We start from the raw sequence: 24,567 nt of genomic DNA, 5'->3' as shown, positions 1-24,567 counted from the left end.
TCTGGGTCTCAGGTTCCTTGCTTACTAGTTGAAAGGGATCCTTTGATTCACCATTAAAATCTGATTCCTTAATCCTCTGGGTAGGGATGACCCTATTTAGAACCCAGCTAGGATATTTGGAGGTCATGCCCTCCCCTGTATATCTCACTGCACATAAACCCTTTTGGCTCAGTATTTAACCTTAAATTCCCATATGAGGTATTCAGCATGAGTTTGGCCACTCCATCGTCATTTCCTGAATGAGACCCTGAATCCCTGAGCTCCTCTGGATGCTGGATGACAGGCCCACTGGTGCACGTGGGCATGCCCAGGTTGGACACTGAGTTTTTCTGGGTGTCTTTATACACATCTGCTCAAATAAATAAAAGAAGGCTTTGCTTGTGGGTCATACCATTCACTGCAAAAGAAGCCAGAAACGGGACACTGTTTCACAAAAAGACACTGGGTAAAAGTTTTTGGCAAAAAAAAAAAAAAAAGTTTTTGGCACATGCTAAGCTAAAAATCCTAGCTTGACAGACAAACACAATGTCCAACAGGTGGAAACATCCTCTTGGAAATGGAAATGAGCAAAGTCCACAACAGGTAAAAAGCAGCCAGACAGATAACTTTAGTGACTGGGGACAGATTCAAATGCAAATCAGGTTTGAGTAAGCTGAGATGTTTCTCTATTTGTTTACAGAGGATGAGAGCTGCTTTCCTCCTTGTACTCCTCCTTCTCTGGGCTGGTCCTCCATCACGCACTCAGTTCTTAACTAGACTCAAGTGATTTCATTGTTGATGCCATGATTACTTCCTGCCCTCCCTGGAACCATATTCCGCAAAGAAGGAAGCCATAAACAGCCACTAAAGGGAGAAGCTGTGGGTGTGCATGATGATGGTCGCTAACACTTCTCTAACTCCCAAATTAAACAGAGATAATATGAGAATTACACACTATTTATATTAACTTAGTGCTGCTCTTCCCTGCTATAAATTCTAATGCACCCAAGAATTGGCTAGCTGCATAATTTGCTGGAAAAGAATGCCTGTATTTTAAATAAATTGTCCTGATACCTAAAACCAACCAACCAATGAATACAAAAACAAGCAGCACTCGAAAAGGAATACTTACCCCTGTACTCACAAGAGATAACATAATCCTCTCATTTAAGGCTAATGTTTCTCCTTGTTTCATCTTGATCCTCTTCTTATCCAAGCATTTCATTGCATACCTGGAAACATAAATGTTACTGAAAAAAGTATACTGAAAATATATCTTTGCTGCTTTAAATGGTACACATCATACGGGGGAAGGTTTCTAAAGATTTGGGAAGTGTCTAAGAGAAGCAAAATGGTACCTGAGTGTCATGGAAAAAAAAATTTGTATGTATGTATTAAGAAAAAAATTAAATGCCCCCTCCAGGAGGTAGAGCATATCTTCCCATTAGTACATAAGGGCTGCACAGAGTAAAAGTTTCTTTCTAAGAGAACCCTATGGAGGAGAGGGACCAGGACATTACAGCGGAGGAGCCTGACAAATACGACCTCAAGCAAGCGGTCAAAGTCCGCATCAACAATGATGAGTCATGTTAATGACAGGATGGGCACCCCGATTTGATGTGATGACAATGGTGTTTTCCTCTGGGGTCCTGCTTCCAAAAGCCCACAGCTCCAGTGTAACCATGACAAAAACATGCCTAAATTGGAAGACATTCTACAGAATCCCTGACCAGTACTCCTCCAATCTGTCCAGGCCATCAAAAACAAGGAAGTCTGCGCAACTGTCACAGCCTAAAGGAGCCCCAGGAGATGTGATGACTTAAATGTAACATGAGATCCAGGAAAAGAAAAAGCCACTGGGTAAAAACGAAGGAAATCTGAATAAAGTGGAGATTTCAGTTAATGATAACATACTGGGGGATCCCTGGGTGGCGCAGCGGTTTGGCGCCTGCCTTTGGCCCAGGGCGCGATCCTGGAGACCCGGGATCGAATCCCACGTCGGGCTCCCGGTGCATGGAGCCTGCTTCTCCCTCTGCCTATGTCTCTGCCTCTCTTTCTCTGTGTGACTATCATAAATAAATTAAAAAATTAAAAAAATATATATATAAAAAAAATGATAACATACTGGTATTAGTTCACTTGTTGTGACCAATGGAAGATAGGGATACTGGGTGTAGGTCATGGGAACTCCCTATGCTATCTTTTAGCTCTTTTCTAAGCCTAAAACTATTCTAAAATAAAAAAAAGGTTCTTTTTTAAAAAAATCCAGCAATAATTAAGATATTTCTATCATTACATTAATAGAAGTTCCAGTCCAGTAAGAGCATAAAGTAGAGGGATATAAATAAATTCGGTGAAATAAATTTTGTGTGTAGCATTGCTGCCCAGGGCCACTATGTGTATATTGCAGGGGCGAAGGGATATGTGTATAATATTTAGCATTTAGGAACTGTGATTTTAGCAGTGGTTGAGATTTTTTTTTTAATCTAGTTACCCATGAGACACACAGAGATAGAGGCAGAGACACAGGCAGAGGGAAAAGCAGGCTACCCGTGGGGAGTCTGATATGGAACTTGATCCCAGGACCCTGGGATCACGACCTGAGCCAAAGGCAGACGCTCAACCACTGAGTAAGCCACCCAGGTGTCCCAGCAGTTCTGGTCAAGATTTTATAAGAGTGCACAGTGTAAGACTCTAAAACACTGACAAGCAACAAAATGAAAAGGGAAGGTACATACTCAAAAAGGCACATCCTAAAATGCTACCTTATGGATTTGGGGGGGGGGGGTGTTTGTTGTTGTTTTTATTTATTTATTTATTTATTTATTTTAAATTTATTTATGATAGTCACAGAGAGAGAGAGAGAGAGAGAGGCAGAGACACAGGCAGAGGGAGAAGCAGGCTCCATGCACCGGGAGCCCGACGTGGGATTCGATCCCGGGTCTCCAGGATCGTGCCCTGGGCCAAAGGCAGGCGCTAAACCGCTGCGCCACCCAGGGATCCCCTGTTGTTGTTTTTAAAGATTTATTCATGAGAGGTACAGAGGGAGAGGCAGAGACACAGGCAGAGGGAGAAGCAGGCTCCCTGTGGGGAGCCCGATGCAGGACTCGATCCCAGGACCACAGGACAACCTGAGCCAAAGGCAGACACTCAACCACTGAGCCACCGAGGTGCCCCAATAGATTTGGTTTTTATTTTTTTTTTAAGTAATTTCCACACCCAACATGAGGCTCGAACTCAAGACCCAGAGATCAAGAGTCATATGCTTTACCAACCGGGCCAGCCAGGCTCCCCTGATTTGTTTTTAATCATGATATTTAAGTTATAATATTTCAAATAATAAAAAAAAACAATAAGATTTTTATATGAAAGTTAGTGGAGAAGAAACAGCTGACAACTTAAGCTTTTTGAAAACTTGGCACAAGCTCCAACTAAGAAAATACAGACATATTATTTGGCATGCTCTATTACCACAGGTTGAAGAAAGCAGGACGATTTTTCAACAGAAAGCAGAAAGGAAATTTTTACAAGGGTTTCAAGGGCTTTAGAAATCTGGTACATGACTATAAATCCCCACTGACGGTCCACTTTATAAGACCCAGACAACTGTCTGGCTGGGATAGGACCCAGAAAATCCATTTGTTTCTAACTGATCATAACTTACAATGTCATGACTTATAACAAAACAGAGATGGATGCTCAAAGTTGCTCATTTTATCTACTCTTCCAAGAGTTCTCTATAACAAATCCACTGATGGAGATATTAATTTGCCTAATTATGGGACTGGATATTGAGAACATGTGAAGTGGCATGTTCGTTAAATATTTAATTTTTGGGGCACCTAGGTGGCTCAGTCGGTTAAGCGTCTGCCTTTGGCTCAGGTCACGATTCTACGTCCTGAGATTGAGCTCCACATCAGGCTCCCTGCTCATTAGGGAGTCTGCTTCTCCATCTCCCTCTGCTGATCCCCCCGCTTATGCGCATACACTCTCTCTGTAAAAACAATAAATAAAAAATTTTAAATACTTAATTTTTGTGATGAATTTTCAAGATGTTTCATATCACTTCTATCACTACCCCCTTCCATGATGGTGTCTAGTAAATAGTTTAAATTGCAGACCACAGAAGCTGCCATACATGGGCCTTGAGCTGCTGGGTTGAGCAAGTTTGCTTCCACTGGCTTCTGAGGTAGATGGCAGTTGCGGAGCCAAGACAATGTAACTGGCAGCCTGGGGACTGGAAGGACACACTCCTGGATTCACAGGAATCTGGCCACTGTCTAGCTGTGGGATTCCTGGTAAGTGTCTACCCTTAATCTAGAAAGTGGAAGACAGTTTTCCAAACCCTGAGGATCCTATGAAATAACACATGTAATGAAGAAACACGGTTATAGTATGACTTTCTACATTGTGTGGCAGATTAGCAGATCAGCAGATCTCCTAAATACCTAGACAAGCAGTAGTGAGGAAGGAAAATGAACAGTCAGTGAGATGGAATAGGCGACAAGCACATCACTTAGGGCCAGAGCCCACCATGGTACTACAGAAGGGGGATGAAAGGCCCATTGGCAGAGGACTGTTCATTAATACTGACTATGCAGGAGGTAGTGGTCTGCAGGCTTTATGATGTATTATCTCATTCAAGTCTAACAACAAGTAAGTATTTTCCCAATCCTACAAATGAGGAAGTGGAGGCACAAATTTCATGCAAGCCGGATCTGTCCTGGCTGAGGGACACCCAGACCTGCACTCTGGATCACCAGGCCATCTGGTCTCAGCACGGCAGCAAACTACAGACGCCCCAGTGCCAGACCCTGGGTTCACCCCGCACAGGGCCCCACAACAGGAAGAAGACCAGTGGGCATAAGTCAGGGAATGTAAATTTCAGTCCCCACAAGATAAAAATCATGTCCGTTATTGGACCTGTCTGAAGACTAAGAGGGCAACTTCGCAGAGCTGTTGGTGCCCAATCACAAGGAGGACATGACTGGAGGCTGAGTGACAATGCTACACAATGCTCAGGGGTGGCAGGGGGAGGTGGGCACTGAACTCGGTGACCTCATTTACCCCTTACACTGGCTCAGTGAGGTTATCAACCAAGCTGCACAGACTACTCTACTTTCCCATGGTTTTAACATGCCTGTCACTTGATCCCACTTGTAGCTCTGGGTCTATCAAACTATATTTTCCCATTCTCTTTTGATTCTAGATATATGTTCACTTCAACAAACTGCTTCTATATTTAAAAACAAAATTTTTTCCCCTTGCACTACTTAACAACTCCACCATTCACCTTCTGCAAGAACCTCGTGCCTGGCTTATGTGCACATAATTGCCTCATACCAACCTCCTCCTGTAAGATAAACAACTAAGATGGTGATGGAGGCCCACAATCATGATCCTTGTAGCAGGGAATACTTCTCACCCAGTGCTTGAGCTACCCATCTGTGGAATTGACATCTCCTGGAATGCTATGCCACCCCAAGGTTCATACGCTGAATCACAAGTGGGCCACTGTTTAGGAGATAATGTCTCTTCTGTGCAAAGCAGAGAATTCTTTGCAGCAAGATCAGACCAGGAGGCTATACATAATGCTCCTTCTTGGTCACCTCCAGATCCCAGGCTCCTTTACCCACAGCCTGAACCACAGGGGTTCATGACATAGTTACGGCTAACTTTCCTTTTAACCCTAAGAGGTGGAAGTTCCAGCTGATTGTTCTCATTGATAATGCTTAACAACATACAGCCTATTTCTTTCTGACAAGTGAAATGATGGGTTTCCATAAATCTATGTAGGCATTTTCTGTTGAAGCAAGCATAAAACCCATAGCACTTACATTTTTCCAGTGTCTGCTTTCCTGCAACCGTATACTTCACCAAATCCTCCTCGTCCAATGATCCTATGTACGCTGAAATCATTCATGGTCAACTGTGAATTCAAAACACGAAAGGGATACACAGCATTGTGTTAAAATTATGTTGTTGTTTGCACGTAAAACATAGTTGTTAAAACAGCCATCTGATAGAGGGATCTGCCCTGTGACTGCTCTAAGAGATGGGATATGAAAGGTAGAAAGACTTTCTAGAGCCTCCTTCTGCTCTACCGCCAAAATGCACAAAAGGCAGGCAAATGGGAAGACAACAGTGTGGGAGTCGAGTTAGATTGTTTTTTCAAATATCCTAAATGTTAGGTTATAAGATGTATACCTTGAAGGCAAGGGAGTGTGAAATTTCTAGTCAAAATGAAAAGCATCCTTAGCTACTCCGAAGCCAGAATTTTGGGAACAGCTCCACAATTCCGGGAATTGTCATGGTAGAAGAGGAAGTCTACATCAAGAGCATCTAGGTTTTCTTAAGAGTGGGCCATATGACCAGAAAAACCCAACAGATGCTGGCCATGTGAATTTTTTATCAATAACATCAGGGAACAGCAAGGACTCATGTTGGGCATGTGAGCATGAAACAAGATGCTAAATATGAGGAAAGTACATAAAGAAGCTTCATTCATAAGCCCTCTCCTTGTGTCAACATCTCACCAATGCCCCCCACTACTATTAAAGTAGTTTTAATAGTCTTAGCACGAAGGCAGAAGTGAGCCCGATGTTCACAGTGAAGGGGCCGTCGGACAAGAGCCGACGCCTGCTGGTTTATGTACCCCGGCAAGTGAAGGGTCAGATTCCTGAAGAGTTCCCCCCAAACAACCCTTAAAACACCATGTTTGCAGCCAGGTTACTGGCCACACAGGCTTCATATCTGATTCTTGGGAACAGCAGGATGAAAGCACACTATGCATCAGAAAGATCTATAGCAGATAGAAAGGATTTTTTGAAAAAATGAGTTACTGTCCTCTTGTTTCTAAAATCCTGCCAGGAAATGTGAAAGAAAGAAGTTAAAATTTAAACACACACAGACACACACACACAGACACACACACACACACTCACAAACTGCTTCTCCCATGGTACTGGCAAGGAAAAAACGCACACAAAAAAACCCTAAAAAAAAATCCAATTGATAATTTCTTTTTCGCACTAGCAAACCTATGTGAAGGGAGAACATGAAGAAGAAGGTAAAAGGCTGCAACAAGGAATGAGGGCTCCAAAAACCAAGATGGGGATGTCCCGGGAATTTCTGACGTTGAAAGCCGCAAGCAGATGAGACATTCACAGGAAGTGCGTGTTAGAAAGGAGCCTGTCTTTGACGACTGCTTTCCTCATTCTCAAAACTAATCAAAGAGGAGATGAACTCTTGCTCTAATAAAAGATGTCATCATTTTTATTACAAGATTATATCTAATAATACAAACAAGAAGAGACTTTCCCGGGATGGCAAAAGACAAGGGCATGTGGGAAGTACATTATGTAGGGACCTTGTATTTTGACTACTATTTCTGTGGAAGGGTCAATCGCTGCTTAAAATACCCTTTCTTAAATAAATAAACACATTCTTATATGAATCTGAGAAAAGAGAATTAAAACTCGAATTGTTTACGAGGCTGGGTACGGGAGGATGAATTCTTCATACACAGAGCTATAAGAGCAACATCTGTTTAGACAGCGTATTACCCGTGGGAGTGTGCTCCAGGGCAAAGTATTTTCTCACGAAGTTAAGCCAGAGGAAGTTTTTATTTAAAAAAAAGGAAAGAATAAGAGGATACTCACATGGATATTTAATTCTACGTTTTTCCACTGACAAAATCGAGTGAACTTGTCACTAAAAAAGAATATAAATGGTCACTAAAAAGTTGCATATTACATTAATCAAATTTAAAGAGCAATGTTAAAGGACAATTGGGGACAGGATCACTTGTATTGCTTCTCAACCAGAGATACATTCCCTTGAATATTTTTTCACAAAGCTTTCACTGGTCTTTATGGCTTTATTTTAGGAATCAGGTGAAAGACATCATATTTCCCTTAAATTGTGATTATTGCTATGGTCACATCTGTCTCTGAATCAGGACCATTCAAGAGAAGGCCTAACCTGAGCCACATATGTATTTTCATTTTAATAATGTATTTTATTTAACCCCAATATAGCAAAAAATTACTATTTCAACATGTGATCGGCACAAAGTTAGCAATGAGACCTTCTATATTCTTCTTTTTATATTAAGTTGTGAAACCTGGCATATATTTTGTACTTAGAGCCCATCTTAATTCACGCTCTGTCATTTCAAGTTCTCAAGAACCACATGTGGCTAGTGGGCTACCATACCATACTGGGCCACGCAGCTCTAAATGACAAAATATTTATAAATAATTGTAATAGCAGCAAACACTCAGATAGTGCTATCCACGTGCCAGGCCCTGTTCATTTCCCCCTCCAGTGACAATATGAGCAGGTCTGATGATCAGGAATGATGACGCCCATTCTGCAGCAGAGGAGACTATGGTCCAGTCAAGGTCACACAGTGAGAGAAGGGGTAGGACTGGATCTGAACCTGGACCAAGTACTGCTGCTCAAAGATACAAATGTTTTATGAAAAAAAAGCTCTTAAACTAGAATCACAAGATGCAATACCCACTGGGTGGATTTGCTCCGAAAATTTACTCAACTCCTTGATGAGTAGTTTTTTCCCTCTATGAAGATATCTATCCCCACATCTATTTAATAAAGATGTTATTTTCATTGTGTTTATTTATGAGCAACACAGTCTACACAGTTTTAAAACTTTTTTTTTCCAAAAGAAATGCATTCTAGATTGACCACTCCTTAAAGGTAGAGAGTATTCTTTGTGATGGCTGGATTTCACCTAGCTCCTGGCACGATTCTTTACAAGGGCACCATCCAGGGTTCTTGAAGGAAGGAAGGAAGGAAGGAAGGAAGGAAGGAAGGAAGGAAGGAAGGAAGGAAGGAAGGAAGGAAAAGAAAGGAAGAAGGGGAGGGAACAAGAAAGAAAGTACTTATGAAGTGCATGGTACAGGAGTTACCAGCATGGTAACGGAATGCCCTAAGGCATCTAAATGTCCTAGTTGCCTGTGGGGTCCATTTAATATGCTGTCCAAGGATCTTTTAAAAATATGTCTGAAGCTAATATAGTCAAGTTGAAAATCAAAGCAGAAGAACTCTTTGTAATTATGTAGCACCTTTTGTCAATCTAAAATGACATTAGTATTCATTGATCCCTCTCATCTCAGTGAGGTTGGTAAAATAAAATTATATTTTGAGAATTTCTGAGAGTTATTTCAAACAGTTTCTCTTTTTTCCTAAGTATGATGAGTGCAAAAAGCAAAACCACACTGTGGTGTTCTGTGTCCTTATGAATCTATTGACTGTCACTTTGAAATTCTTGGTGTACTGGAGCTAGCTAGTACTCCCTTTACTCAGGGATTCTGGATTCTGGAGCTCAGAGCAGGCCACAGGGGGTGGTGGTCTGGCACATTTTACAAACTTGCAGACTGGCTGGGGAGGAGAGAAGAGTTCTGCTGACCAAGAGAAGAGTCTAGAGAACTAAATCCCAACACATATCCACTCTCAGAAGAACAGCGTCTCCCCAGAAAAGGACACTTTCAAATACACAGTTTGCCCACGAAATATGGGTTTTCTGTAGCAAGTTCTCTAGGAAGTACAGATGGCCCCAGGGTGTCCTGGCTCAGTCACGTGTCCATGGAGGTCCCCTTGATCAATACCTAATTACCAGGATGCACACTTTTTGACAGAAGAGGGACTGGGGCTGAGAACAGAGGAGAACCTGGGCAACAGAGGGCTCCTGACAGCCAGCGCCCTTGCAGAGGATGGAATGTTAGAGGTTACCGATACAGAAATGTCAGGGGTGCAGTAGGGTAGGGTAGAGGAAGCATTTTTAACCCCGGCCCATGACTTGAGCTTTAGATTGCTGGGCAATTGAAGTTCACTGCCTGACAGAGGCTACCAAACCTCATCCAGGAGAAGGAAAGCCTCCTTCCCAGATTCAGTGTGGCCTGGAACTTATCAGCCCTGTGTCTCTGCTGGCCTCAGGTGAAGGCAGAGATGAGCCCTGGCATAGCTGAAGATTTCCCCTTTATGATCAGACTGAGAAATCATCTTCCCTGTGAGGCCGGCAGTGAGTGTGGCCAGTCCTGATGAGGCTCTAATACAAGGTTCTATTTAGGGAATGTCCATGCTTTTCAAAACCCAAACTTGAAACTCGGTCTCACAATAGAGTTTTTAAGTTCTCATTTGAAAATGTATTAACACGAAAAGAACTCGAAATGGATAAAAATGGAAGACATCTGCTTTGAAAATAATTTACATAACATGGTTAATGACTTCAGAAAATCCAGTGTACCTACTTGTCTAAAACACAAACAGCTTGGATTTCTTGTGGTAATAAGAGCAAAAAGTTCACCCAGTGGGACAAAATGAATCGCGGGCTGACCTGGTGGCCCATCAGCAAAGAAAGAGCTACAAGACCTCCTCCCCAATTTTAATTCCCATCCTCATTTCTCCCCTCTTCTCCAACGATTGCACAGAAGCTCGACTAACCCAAGAGCTGGGAAAGGTCAGATTTTTGAGCTAATAGTACCGGAGACAGTGTAAGCCAGACCCCACTAAGATGCAGCCAGCCTATCCCCTCAGCGTGAGCCACTGCTTTCCCGCACAGTCTCTGCTGCTACTCAGAAAAGGGTAATAATCATTTGTATGCATATTAGTTTCCCAAAGTACTAATTCTACTCCAGGATAAAATTATCTCTTGAACTCTTGTGGCATCACAACACAACTTTTTTTTTTTCTTTTTTAATTACTTTAGTTCTGCGAATATGTGGAGGAAAAGAAGCTGCAGAGAAGCAATATTTGTTCTTCCAGGGCAATTAGGGAACAGCTGTGGGCTGTTCCAGCACCGAGCCATGATCATCACGGTGATTGTCTAGAAATTAGCCGAGTTTGTGGAGAAGAGCACAGTCAGTGTGAAAGCACATTCTGTTTAAGAGAGTCCCAGTTCCAGCGGCACATTATCTCAGAGGAATACTCAAAACCTCAATGAAATGACTGCTGGGTGCCAGAAAGGCATATGAGCTGGCCACTTTTATGGGCATCACTGAACATTTTCAGGGTTTTGTATGACAAACATACACATATAGTTTGAGTGGCTCAAGGAACGTATTTATTAGGGATATTAATAATATATGTGACCACAGACATCTCCCTAGACCCTCAAATTAAATTACATAAAGAATCAAGTGCAGGCTTGTCCCACCTTGGGGGGATAGGATCTCCAAGTGCAAACAAATGAATCAGATAGGTCATAGAACCATGCGTGCATTAGCACGCATATCTTAAGGTGTCCCAATAAGATACTTTAAATATTGTGGTTTCATAGTCTATTTAAACTTTAGAGCATTTTGAAGCTAAAGAGCTACAGGTTCAAAGAGACATCAATGTATAAAATCCTTAAAAAAAAAAGATATACAAATCCTAATTAATAATGTAAAGTACTGAGGTGACAGTCTAATGCAAAGCCTGGCACATGGTACATGCTTGGTAAGTACTTCGAATGATTAAATTGATACCCATTTTAAGGATAGTGCTCTTTGGTAAAATGAGGTACAGCTATAATACGAGATTTTACATATGTATATATACCAACATTTTTTTAAAAGATTTTATTTATTTACTCATGAGAAACGCAGAGAGAGAGAAGCAAAGACACAGGCAGAGGGAGAAGCAGGCTCCATGCAGGGAGCCCGATGTAGAACTCGATCCCAGGACTCCAGGATTACACCCTGGGCCGAAGGCAGGCGCTAAACCGCTGAGCCACCCGGGCTTCCCATACTAACATTTTAGTATAATGTTACATATCAAGTATAACTCAAAAAAAATGTTATATATATATATGAAGTTTCATACCTTTCCATAAATTTTTGGAAAATGTTGCCTCGAAGGCTTTCACAAATTTCTTCTATGTAGGGCTGGAAGGGATGGAAAAGAAATCACACACTGCATAAACAGAAACGTAGAACACATACTGACAAGACTCAGACAAGCTGCAGCTCCCACTCTTACACTTGCTCTTTTTGGCATTTGTCCAGTTTTTAGTAACAGATTCATCACCGTGGTTATTTATTTAATAGTTATCTACAGCTCAACTGCATAGTCTATGAAGGTATGGACAGGTCTGATCTGTTTGCCACTGCATCTCTACTGCCTAACATGGTTCCTGGAAAGTCACAGCCACTTCCCAAGTGCCCAGTTTTCCAGGCATGTGACCCATGCAGTTCCACAGGTTTCACATTCAGAAGAGCACAGAGCTTGGTTTAGTGTCCCTGCTGTCGCCATTTGAAATTCTTAATTTCTGAACAAAGGGCCCCATGTTTTTCATGCTGTGCTGGGCCCTGGAAGTTACATAGCATATTCTATAAATGACTAAAAGTGTTGATAATCAGCACTGATATTGAGTTCTAAAGACTAAAAGCTAATGGATCCATGGGGTAATCTATTCCTTAGATTAGCTATTTTACTTATTAACTTTCTACCTCTTAGACTCATAGAGCTAAAGGTAACAATAGGAAAGAATTAATCCCTCTCCTCATTTTGCACAGGAGGCTGCGGCACTGTAGGCAGGTGCTTTCCCAAGGTCTCTGAGGAAATTCACAACTAGACCAGGATGAAGGGCTCCTGACTCACTTGTGCAGTGTGCATCCCTTTATGGAAAACAGTCTAAACAGTCTTGCATGAGTCTGAATGATGCAGGCCCACTTACACATTGATTTTTCATATATAATACTATAAATGTATTTTCCTTATAATTTTCTTAATATTTTTTAACTATGTGATAATTGAATGTTCATGTTATTGGTAAGGCTTCCAGTCAACAGGAGGCTATTAGTAAAGTTTGGAGGTAGAAGCCAAAAGTTGTATATGGATTTTTGATTGCATGGGGGTCAGCATCCCAATCCCTGTGTTGTTCAAGGGTCAACTGTATTTATTTTGAAATAATTTTGTCTTACCTGGAAAAGAGTTGATGTCACTTGTTTCTTGGATAGGTGACTTTGTACATGTTCTACGGCTTGCTTTGAGAATGGCTTTTCAAAAAATAATCAAAAAGTTATTTTTTTCCATAAATATAAAACGTAATAAACCTCTATATGTTATACAATACCACAACACATAATTTAACACAACTACTAAGCAGGAGCCTATGATAATTATATTGACATGCATTCTTTAAAAATCAGTTGGGTATCTATGGGCAATCCAAACAGATGCTTGTTTCTCTGAGCTTCAGAAGTTCTTAGATACCATATCAAGAAGGATGATGAGCACGGGGGCACCTGATGGGCATACCTAATCCCACAAGAGTTTAAGACTATCATGATTTTCTAAAAAAAGTATAGAGAATCTCATTATCACCTTATTAAATGTATACATCCCTTAATTAGTTAATGTAAAAATTGGAAACGTAAAATTAGAAATGTAAAATTTCCACTGTATAAGAGAAAACAGGGGAGCCTGGGTGGTTCAGCCAGTTAAGAGTCTGCCTTCGGCTCAGGTCACAATCTTGGGATTCTGGGATTGAGCCCTGCATCAGGCTTCCTGTTCAGCGGAGTGTCTGCTCCTCCCTCTCCCTCCCCCTGCTCATGCTTGCAAGTTTGCGCTCTCAAATAAATAAATAAATAAATAAATAAAATATTTAAAAGAAAAAAAGAAAAGAAAAGAAAACAAATGCATGAAAATCCGTTTAAGAATTTAGGATGCCTGGCTGGCTCAACGGTTGGGCACCTGCTTTCGGCTCAGATCATGATCCCGGGGTCAAGAATCGAGTCCCGCATCGGGCTCCCTGTGAGAAGCCTGCTTCTCCCTCTGCCTATGTCTCTGCCTCTCTCTCTCAGTCTGTGTCTCTCATGAATAAATAAATAAATCTAGAAAGAAAGAAAGAAAGAAAGAAAGAAAGAAAGAAAGAAAGAAAGAAAGAAGGAAGGAAGGAAGGAAGGAAGGAAGGAAGGAAGGAAGGAAGGAAGGAAGGAAGGAAGGAAGGAAGGAAGGAGAAAGGGAAGGGAAGGGAAGGGAAGGGAAGGGAAGGGAAGGGAAGGGAAGGGAAGGGAAGGGAAGGGAAGGGAGAAAGGGAGAAAGGGAGAAAGGGAGAAAGGGAGAAAGGGAGAAAGGGAGAAAGGGAGAAAGGGAGAAAGGGAGAAAGGGAGAAAGGGAGAAAGGGAGAAAGGGAGAAAGGGAGAAAGGGAGAAAGGGAGAAAGGGAGAAAGAAAGAAAGAAAATCCATTTAAGAATTAAAAGCCAGGGTGGTGAAGGCTGTAAAGAAAAGCCTTGCTGTGACCAGAGCAGAGGGGAACTTGCTCTAAAAAAATAGAGCTTACACCAGCAAGAACTACACATACTATTCTTCCTCCAAACTTCAAATTATGTCTTCTTTGATAATGCACCATAAGAAGAAAAGTTTAAAATGCCCATCATACTGCTAAATACCCTCTAAATTTGCTGAGCTACGTGAAAACTAAGTTTCAGTGGCATCTTCACGGAACATCTGGCATTTTCCAAGGTTCAACCATTCTCCAGCAAGGTAGCAAGGCACAGAGCATCAACCATCTGCTACAAGTTAGGTGAGAACAACAAAGAAATATATGGCACAAGTGGTGCCACCAGCTACAGTTATTCAAATGTCAGTAAGAACTGTGAATGACACAGTAACTATAGAAGCACTAAAATAAATCATTATCATGGCCAGTGCTGTCCTCTTCAACTTCCTGCAGTGACAGCAATGCTGTGTATCTGTGCTGTCCAATACCAGAGCCACCAGCCACATGCAGCTATCGAGCACTTGAAATGTGGCTCATGAGGAGCTGAGGAGTTAAGTTTTTAACTCCATTGGATTTCAATTAATTTAAATTTATATTTAAATAGCCCCTGGGGCTAGTGGCTCCTGTATTGGACCCACAGGCCAGGACTGTGAGGCCACTCCTTCAGAAAGCTCTCTCAGAGATATTATGTGGTAAATTTTTATTATCTAATTATTCCACTCACTCCTGGTAGAATAATTTCTTAGGAACCTAGTTTATCCTAATGACTGAATGGATTATTTATCTGATTTACAGGGGGAAGAAATATTTCCACCGCTATTTAACTATTAATAAAATTAACATAATAATTATAATCTTCCTCATTAATCCAAAGAAACTATTTAAGATTTATATCGATCAATATTTGATTAGCCTAATTATTTAAAGTACAGCCAAATTAACAATAATAAACTTTAATTTCCTTTAGAAAGCCTGGAATTGAGACTGTCCTTTTTTTTTTCTGTTGATTTGCATGAGCTATCAATTTTTTTTCTTTCTTTCTTTTTTTTTTTTTTTGCCATGAAAGAATCCACTTTTGGAAATAAGCTTGGAGTAGATGGAGCAACAACTTTGTGTCAGCATTACCAGGAAACAAATGACAGAAGAGAAGACATGGGTCATGTCCTGGGGGGGAGTATTGCTCGATATTTAAACTTCTGCCTCCTACTTTACTTTCTGGAAACACTGCGAGCTGTCCTCTATCCAAACTAAAGGCAGAGAACAAAAAGAAATACTCACGTGTGAACAAGACAGCAGCTCCTTCATGATGTAGGTGTCGTAAATTTGCCGGCTTCTGCAAAGGCGATCTTCCTCGTTCTCTAGCTTCTCATATTCTTTTATCTAGATTTTTCAAAGTTACCATGGTTAGGTATATCTTCCCAGAAAACTCACTTTATTAAAAGATATTACTCGCCCGGGTAAAAACCACTTCCACAGGAGATTAAGCAAATTGCTGAACCGGCTACTCTACAGGAAACTACTTCTAATGTTGGAATAATGAAGTTGGGATAATTTAAATGCAACTTGAAACATACAAATGGGTTTTTTCCTATGATGAAACTCATCACTTAAATTTAGAAGGACAATATTAGGAAACAAATACTGCCATGGTTACAATTATCTTACAATATACCAGCTAGAGGCCATTCATCCTTGCCAACTCCCCTCTCCGGAGCAAAAACCATTTAAATCTGGCTGTAATTCAGTTTCTAAGACTTATCATGGGGATCGTTCTCATTCAACTACAACATTACAAAACAAAAGAAAAAATAGTCAAAATAGTCAAAATTCCAGCAAGGATCCCTTTAAAAAATCAACTGAATATTTTAGAAAGGCATTAACCCATAGATGAAAAGCACTGTTTTTTGTTTTTTGTTTTTTTCAGGTTGGAGCCTCAGCTGCACAATAAAGTATTAATAAATAGGTTACTTCAAACAGATATTTTGCTAACTTATTAGGAAAGTCAATCAGAACAGTGTTAAGACAGCCAAATAATAAAAATCATGCTTTAGAAATACTTGCTTTATGTAGAACTAGCCCCAATCCCTCTAATCTGGTAATAGAAGCTGCTAGATCAGAGTGTTTCTTTTATTTATTTACTACAGAAATACTTTTAATCCAAAAGACAAGAGAATGAGGGCACAAATGAAATATGGAGTTAGCAGGAAGACTGCATCAAAGATCTTCAATAAAATGACACCTCTTTAAACAAATGACTTACTTTTGGGAACAAAGTTTTCAACAGATAGGCAGTTGTTTACATTGACTTTCATAATATCTGAGTGTTCTTTATTCTGGGATGATAGAATAGAAATGAAAGTTGCCTTTTTGCAGTAAGGCTGGGATAGTTCTGAAATCAAAACCTGTAAATCCTATAAGAATTACTGATAAAGAAGGGGCATAGTCGGCAGGGAACTGGGTGTGTGAAATACTGAGGGCCCAGGTGAAAGCCAACTGGCTCACACATGGAGAAATTACTGGGGCCATATTGTTACAATAAGATTCACAAGTCTGTGACAGCCAGGGCTTAGAAGGGAGTCTTGGAAGAGGCAATAAAGTCTGCCATGAAGGCAGGCCGACTGGAGTAGGTTATACTCCATCCAACCAGAAAAGACTTTTCTAAGGAAGCAGCAATCCAGCAGTGTTGGCATTACCAAAAAGATCCAGGGTTCACCACCCTGAGTTAATTGAGAAGAACAAATCTAAAGAGTTCAAATACCATGCCAGACACAAATGTGGTACTGGGAGGCAACAAAAGCCAAACACCAAAATCTGAAGTAGAGTCAGAAAATAAACAGAGGATCTGGTTTGGTTAATTTTTTTGTTTGTTTTAATTTTATGTAGTCCAGGGGCGCCTGGGTGGCTCAGTCCATTAAGTGTCTGCCTTTGGCTCAGGTCATGATCTCAGGGTCCTGGGATGGAGCCCTACGTCAGGTTCCCTGCTCAGCAAAGAGTCTGCTTCTCTCTCCCCCTCTTCTTCTCCCCCCTTCTCTGTGCTCTTTCTCTCTCTCAAATAAGAAAAGAAAATCTCTAAAAAAAAAAAAAAAAAAAAAAATGGGGGGCAGGTCCAAAGGTCAATACAGAATTCTGGGATAAAACAGGTAGACTGTTAGTAAATGAAAGGAAACATTTCTGCCTAAACACTAAACAAAGTCAAGAAATAATAAGCCTTCATGGAATTATTATCCTTGAAAGCAAATGTAATGCAACATAAGGCTGTGTTTCAGGGCACCTAGAAAGCAAGTTGACACCTGTTTAAACAAATGCTGATAGTATGGAAGTTTTCCATAAACTGTAATAATCCAATGCCATGGAACATTTTGGTTTCTTGGGCAAAAGATACTCTGAACCACAATACGAGCTTTATTATGAGATCTGTGCCTCATAAACTCCAAAGTGAACAACAGAAAAGGAACTCTTAGTAGGCAAAGGAAAAGCCTAAAGTGTCTGAGTATCTGTGACTGTAATTCAAAATTCACTTCCTATTATCAGGAAGACCACTAATTAAAGAACACGCAGTCAACTATCAATTGGCTCTAGATGGGATGATCTTATTGTAGCTTGTGCATGAAAAATGCCCCCTCTAATTTAGGCAGTTAGGTTGACCAGGTAACCTGAGCAAGTAGCAGCCCAAGCTCAAGGTGAAAAGTCTCCCCCTGAACAGAAAAGAAGTATCATCATCAAGGTTGAGCATGCACTGGCCATGCAGTGCCTTTCTGCTTGGGTGGTTACAAAGCTCACAGCTGAACATGTAGCCTGAATAAGCAGAATCCTAAGAGCAAGCACTTTTGGTCCACAGCTATCATATCTCACTTTCTCACTACCATTTTAGGAAGAGGGCCTTGTGAAGCCACTAATGGCCTCTGCTTGCCCAATCAAGGGTCTCTCTTTTGTCTGTAGCTCCACTGACTCTGCAGCAAGCATTCAGCTCAGCTGTCCTTCCCACCTTCTTGGCAGCTTTGTTTTTCTGACTTGTGTGATCTACACTCTCCAGAGGCTTGCCACACTGGCCTCACTTCCTCAGTCTCCCTTGGTAGTTCTTCCTCCTCTGTTGGACTTCTAAATTCTGATGTGCCTCAGAGCATGGTGCCAGAGTACCCCTTTTTCACCTGCTGTATTACTATAAGGTAAAAATTTTCAGTCCCACAGGTTAAAATATCAATTACATTCTGATGTCTAAGTCAGGATCCCTAGTACTCGCTTCTTCCTCTGAGCTCCAGATTCTAAATATCTAACCACCCATTTGGCATTTCCATATCCTCTCTACCCCAGCCAAGCATGCTCTTTCCCTAGTCTTCTTTATCACAAACATGAGTAAAACCATCCTCCCAATTGCTTAAGCCAAAGAAGAAATAATCATCTTTGATTCCTGCTCTTTTGCTCACACTCCTGCTTCTACTGCCTCCTACATCCAATTAATCAATCATATTGGTTTTACATTCAAAATATGTCATAAACCCAGGCTCTGCTTTAGGTAATAGCCAAATAACTGCTAAGGGACCAATTATCCTGAGAAAACAACTGTAAATACTGGACATATATAAGACCCAACTACACTGAGCACAAGCCGGAGTGACCAAAAGTATAGATACGTAATGGGGAAGGGGCATCGAACAAAAGCCAGAAAGTAAGAGAGGATATTCCTGAAAATAAATAGCCAGAGAGTCAGATCCAAAATTCTGTATATACATTCTGTCAACATCTCTGTTGGACCCCATAATGACATGCAAGCCTTGGCAGATCCAAAGCATTTCAGCTAAAGCTAAAAGAACTGAGTGAGATTCAGCTGCTATTCACTGTATAAGAAGACAGAGTTTTTGAAATCTAGTAAGATGAGTTAACTGCTAAAACAAAAAATCAATACCCTTTGAAGAAGTATACAGAGTTTAGAGTATCTATTAATAGATCAATCCCAATGTACAAGATACAATCTAAAATTATTCTACATATCAAGAAACAGGAAAATGTGGCCCACGTGCAAGAGAAAACACCATAAATGAAGACCATTCCAACCAAGATGACGCTGATGGATGCAGCTATTAGAACTATACTCAAAGACATAACAAGAGATATGCATGTAATGAATAAAAAGATAGGAAATAGCAGCAGAAACATATTAACTATGAGAAAAACCAAATGGAAATTTTATAACTAAAACATACATCTGAAATAAAAAATTCAATGGGTGGACATAATAGCAAAGTAGAGATGCCAAAAGAGACAATGAATTTAAAGACAGATCCATAAAAATTACCCTATCTGAAGAACAGAAAAGTGTGTATATATATATATATATATATATATATATATATATATATATATATATATATATTTGGGTGAAAAAATTGAACAGAGCATCAGTAATATTTGGCATTATATTCAAAAATCAAACACACATGTAACTGGAGTCCCAGAAAGGGAAAGAGACTGAGGTAGAAAAATGCTTAAGGATAATGGCTCAAATTTCACTAGATTTGGTGAATGATACGAATTTACAGATTTCAGGAAGTCAGCAAACCCCACAAAGGATAAACATAGTATCTAAAATTATTCCACTAAAATACAGACATTATCAGAAATGGGTGAGGGGTGGTGAGCAAGACACTTTTATATTTGTCTCAAAGAAAAAGACTTTATATATGAAAACACTGGTTGAAAGTAGAAAGGAAAAGATTTATCATGAAAACAATAAGCAAAAAGAGACTAAACAGCTCTAATAATATCCAGTGAAGTCATTTTCAAGACAAAGACTATGACAAGCAATGAAGAGGGACATTTTACATGAAGAGACATAACAATCATAAATGCATATGAATGTAATAACACACTTCAAATACATTTTTTAAATGACAAGATAAAGAACAGACAATTCTACAATCTCAGCAACTTATAGAACAAGTAGACCTAAAATCAGTAAAGACGTGGAAGATCACATCAATCCCCTGAATCTAATTGATATTTAGAGAATATTCACTTCACACCTCCCATCTTAAATTCTGCATGGGCTCTAGAATAAAATCTGAATTTGTTACTCTGGCCCCCAACCCTGTCTCCCTCCTCAACCTGATCTTATCTCACACATCCCAATTCTCTCATCCACGAAGAACATACTATTTTGGTCTTCTTTCAGTTCCTCAAACATGCCCAATTCTTTCCCACCAGGTTAAGGGCTATGTCTTAGCCACAGTTAGCCTAAAATGCTCTCTCTCCTCACTCTGTTCCCATCTTCAAAAGACTAGCCTCCTTATCAATCAAATCTGCTTCCATACTTGCTCTTCAGAGAGTCAATTTTTGACCCATCAATCAGAAGTGGCCCCCAAAGTCATAATGCATCACACTGAGTTTTGAGTCTGTTTTGAGTCATTGCATAGCAGTTATTACTTCTTCATACATTTCCTGTTATTTATTACTTTTTATCATCTGTTTCTCTCAACCAGAATAGAAGCTCAAAGAGAACAAGGACTTTGTCTTGTTCATCCAAGCAATGTCAGGCACAGGTGTTTGATATATATTGGTTGAATGAATGAAGAAGATCCTAAGTAATAACTTTGCCTCTGATCTTATATTTGTTCTCTGTTTTCCATGACTTATTTCTAAATCTAGGTATGTATACATATTTTTATGAGCTGCCTCCAAATCTAAATGGAACAAGGAAGTGGAACCAACACACTGAGCAGTAACTATGTGTCTGTCACCGTTCTGGTGTGCTGCTTTCACACACACACACAAGCTTGAGAGACAGGCACTGCTATCACCCTCATTCTTAGTGAAGGCCACTCAGGTAGATAGGCTAGAAATTGCTTGCCCGAGTTTATGTAGTTAGTAATTAGAGAAGTCCAAATCCAAACCCAGGCAGGCTAAATTTATAGCTGGCACTCTCAACCACTAAGTTACAGCCTCCATCTACCTCAGCAGCATACTATAGATAAGGTTTAGAAAGCAACTGTCCATCCAGCATCCAATCTGAGCCTCACAATTAGCCTTTGAAGTAGCAGGGGATGATTAGTAACTTCATTTTGTAGATGAGGTTAACTGAAGCTCAAGTATGAAGTCCCCCTACTGTGCGCTCCTCAAGTATAGGGACAGCACACTGTTCACATTTATAAACTCCAAGTCTGAAAGATAGATGCTTCAGAGATGGCTCACCCACTGCCCTGACGTCCTACAGCAAATAAGAGGCATGGCTGCACCTGGAGCTTAGCTAGGCCATGTGTCTGTGAGTCAAATACAGATGAAGATAAATAACAATTTTGCACACAGAAGCAGCAGGCATAGGTTAAGTGTTACAGAGTGTTACAGACAACAAATTGTGTGGGAATCAAAGGCGCAAGCAATCGTGGAAGACTGGGCTAGCTAGCTGTTCAGAGAGACTTATTAGTGAATATACAAAAAAATATATTTTATATAAAATTATAATTATATATATTACACACAAAAGAAGCTAGGCTTTCCACAGGCCAAGAAGGCAAAGCAGCATTTGAGGTTGGAAGGAAGGACATAAGAAAAGAAATAGAACAGGCTCAGCAGTTAGTGGCAGTTCTATGTATGAGAAGGTGGTGAAAGAAAGGTAAGTAATGACTAATATAAAGATCTGTGAATGTCAGAATAAGCTATTAGGCCTTTAACACACTGGAAATGGGTAACCACTAAGTCTGGGGATCCAGGAAAGTGGAAATTAAACATATAAAATATGCATTTCAAGACAACTGACAAAGAAGTTTTCTAGGGATTGGGGTCATACAACAACCACCAGAAATAATCAGACTGATAAAACCAAGGACAAAGAGAAGAATTATTGATAACCGCAATGCTTAAAGGCTGTACTAATTTAGAAAACTGTATTTGAAGCCCCAAGACTGAACGGTACCTTCAATAAAAGAATACAGAGCAAGTTGCAAGGGAGCTTTGGAGCATTATCCTTCAAGGGGATAATCTGATAAGCTAGGTCCATGGTGTGCCAAACTAGAAGACAGGTGTGAAGAGCTGGGAGCAAGCCAACCAAGAGAAACTCTAATGTTTAAAGTTCAAATGGAAACATACCAGCAGTATTCACTGCCATACTGGCAAGAAGGGCTTAAGAAGTAACCCAAGTAGATTGCCCATCTGTTTTAACCTTACAAAAGTTATCTGTTAAAGATTTCTCTGTATTTGACAAGGCAACTTAGTACTTGCTGAAACTGAAGAGTTGTAAAGCTTTTAAGAGCAGAGAAAGAAATTTCTTTTGACAGATCAAGCTGTGATACTCATCTAGACTACAATTCAGACTGAAATAATAAAATGAGTAAAATCTTTTTGCATTTGGCTTACTTTTTTTACATGATGCTAAATGTACATAATAATTTGATCATTCTCCCTGGAAATACATTAATACAGTTTTAAAAATATAGAAAATATCGTTTTCAAGTATATCAATAATCCCAAAAGAAAAGAATATTCCTCCAATTTTCAAGCATATACAAAGATTACTAATATCAGTCCTAATTATGCTCCAATTTCTTTGAACCATTTAAATGCTTTAGGATAAGGATACATTGTGCTAATAATGGCATGTCGTTTCTTAAATATATTTTAAATTGAAATTTTTTCTAATTTCTGTTCTAATTTCTTCTTTGACTCATAAATTACTTACAAGTATATTTATTTCCAAGCAGTTAAGGATTTCTTAGTAAACTCTGTTATTGAGTTTAATTCCATTGTGATCAGAAAACAATTTTGATCTTGAAATCTGCAGGAACTTTCTATAGGGCCTGGCAAATAATTTTCTTTTGGTAAATCTTCCACTTTAATGAAAACATATTCTATTTTTGTTGGGTGTAGCATTCTATATATGTCCATTAGGTCAAGTTTACTCATAATTTTATTAAGATTTTTATATCATTACTAATTTTTTATCTGTCTGTTCTATAAACTCTTGAAGAGTGTTAATGTCTCCCACTAAGAATGCAGAGTTGTCTTATTTTAGCTGTCAATTTTGGCTTTATATATTTTGAAGTTACATTATTTGTTACATATAAGTTTAAGATTGTGATCCTGACCCTGTTATCACTACAAAATAATCTCTATCTCCAAGTAGCATTTACCAGATACTTGATCTGATATTAGTGTTGCTATACCAGCTTTGCTTCAGTTGGTGTTTGTACTTGTATATCCTCTGGCATCCTTTCATTTAAAGTATGGTCCTTGTAAGCAGTAGACAACAGAGTTTTGGTGATTTATTCAGGCAGGCAATTTTAGACTTTTACTTGGGAGTATTTAGTCCATTTCCATTAAATGTAATTACTTATATAGATGGATTTATAGCTGCCATCTTATTCTTTGTTTTCAATTTGACCCACCTATTTTATGTCCTCCTTTTATTCCTTTTTTACATTAATCCAATTTTGTTTTATTCCATTTTCCCTCTTTTAACTTGTTAGATATACACATTTTAAGAGTTGCCTTAGAGATACAATATGCATCCATACCGGATTAAAAAGTCAATGCAAATGATTACTTTTACCATCCAGCCCCACTAATAATCCTAGGATCTTAAAACACTTTACCTTCTTCAAACCCCTCTTGCCTCTTGTACTATCATACATTTTAGTTTTATATACATTTTAAAATCTAAAAACACTGTTTTGCATGGTCAACATTCATTTGTATTTTACATACACATCACCCTTTATGATGACCTCACTCCTTCCTGCATTTCCATCTGGGAGTATTGTTCTTCTGCCTAAAGTATCTCTTCTTAGTATTTCTTATAATGCAGGTCCATGACTGACAAAATTCCCTCAGTTTTTCTCTGAAAATATCTTTATTCCACCTACATTTTAAAGGAAATTTTTGCTAGAAATGGAATTCTAGGTTAGCAGAGGTTTTTGGATTTTATTTTTTTTATTACTTAGATGGCCACCTTACTGTCTTTTTTGTTGTTGTAGTTGCTATTGTTTTTGTTTTAATCATTTCTTTTAAGATGTGATAGTCATATTATTTGTTACTCCTTTAAAAGCAATGTGTCCTTTTCTATCCTCTAGTTGCTTTGAAGATGTTTCCTTTGTCATAAGTTTCCACCGTGTTATCTTGATGTGCAAAGACAGGTTTCCTTTGCAGCCATTCTGCTTGGGGTTTTCTAAGTTCTCTGAATCTGTAGCAGCTGCCTTTCAGCATTTTATAAAATGCTTAGTATTATCTCTTCAAATATTGTTTCTGCCCTATTCTCTCTCTTCACCTTCTGGGTTTCCAATACTACATGTGTTAGATCTTTTAACCACATGTCTTTAATACCCTTATCTATTTCTTTTTACATTCTTTCTTTTCTGTGTTTTAGCATGAA

At 39.5% G+C, this 24,567-nt stretch overlaps 1 protein-coding gene across 9 annotated transcripts in view; it reads right to left on the bottom strand.

Annotated features, from left to right (window-relative positions):
• GRK3 (G protein-coupled receptor kinase 3) overlaps positions 1-24,567 on the bottom strand; it is a 131,364-nt gene that overhangs the window by 46,457 nt on the left and 60,340 nt on the right. For all 9 annotated transcript variants that reach the window (XR_013366705.1, XR_013366704.1, XM_077876106.1 and 6 more), the window contains 6 exons: positions 15,489-15,590; positions 12,909-12,983; positions 11,809-11,870; positions 7,641-7,692; positions 5,817-5,908; positions 1,112-1,211 (listed from right to left, as the gene is read on the bottom strand). Coding sequence is in view for 7 of the 9 variants with exons in the window: in XM_077876106.1 (XP_077732232.1) it covers positions 1,112-1,211; positions 5,817-5,908; positions 7,641-7,692; positions 11,809-11,870; positions 12,909-12,983; positions 15,489-15,590 (483 nt within the window). In the remaining 2 variants the exon portion in view is untranslated. The remainder of the gene's footprint in view (positions 1-1,111; positions 1,212-5,816; positions 5,909-7,640; positions 7,693-11,808; positions 11,871-12,908; positions 12,984-15,488; positions 15,591-24,567) is intronic.

Source organism: Canis aureus, chromosome 27 (genome assembly GCF_053574225.1).
Source record: "Canis aureus isolate CA01 chromosome 27, VMU_Caureus_v.1.0, whole genome shotgun sequence".
NCBI classification, from domain to species: domain Eukaryota; kingdom Metazoa; phylum Chordata; class Mammalia; order Carnivora; family Canidae; genus Canis; species Canis aureus.
This window is presented reverse-complemented; position numbering and strand designations above follow the sequence as displayed.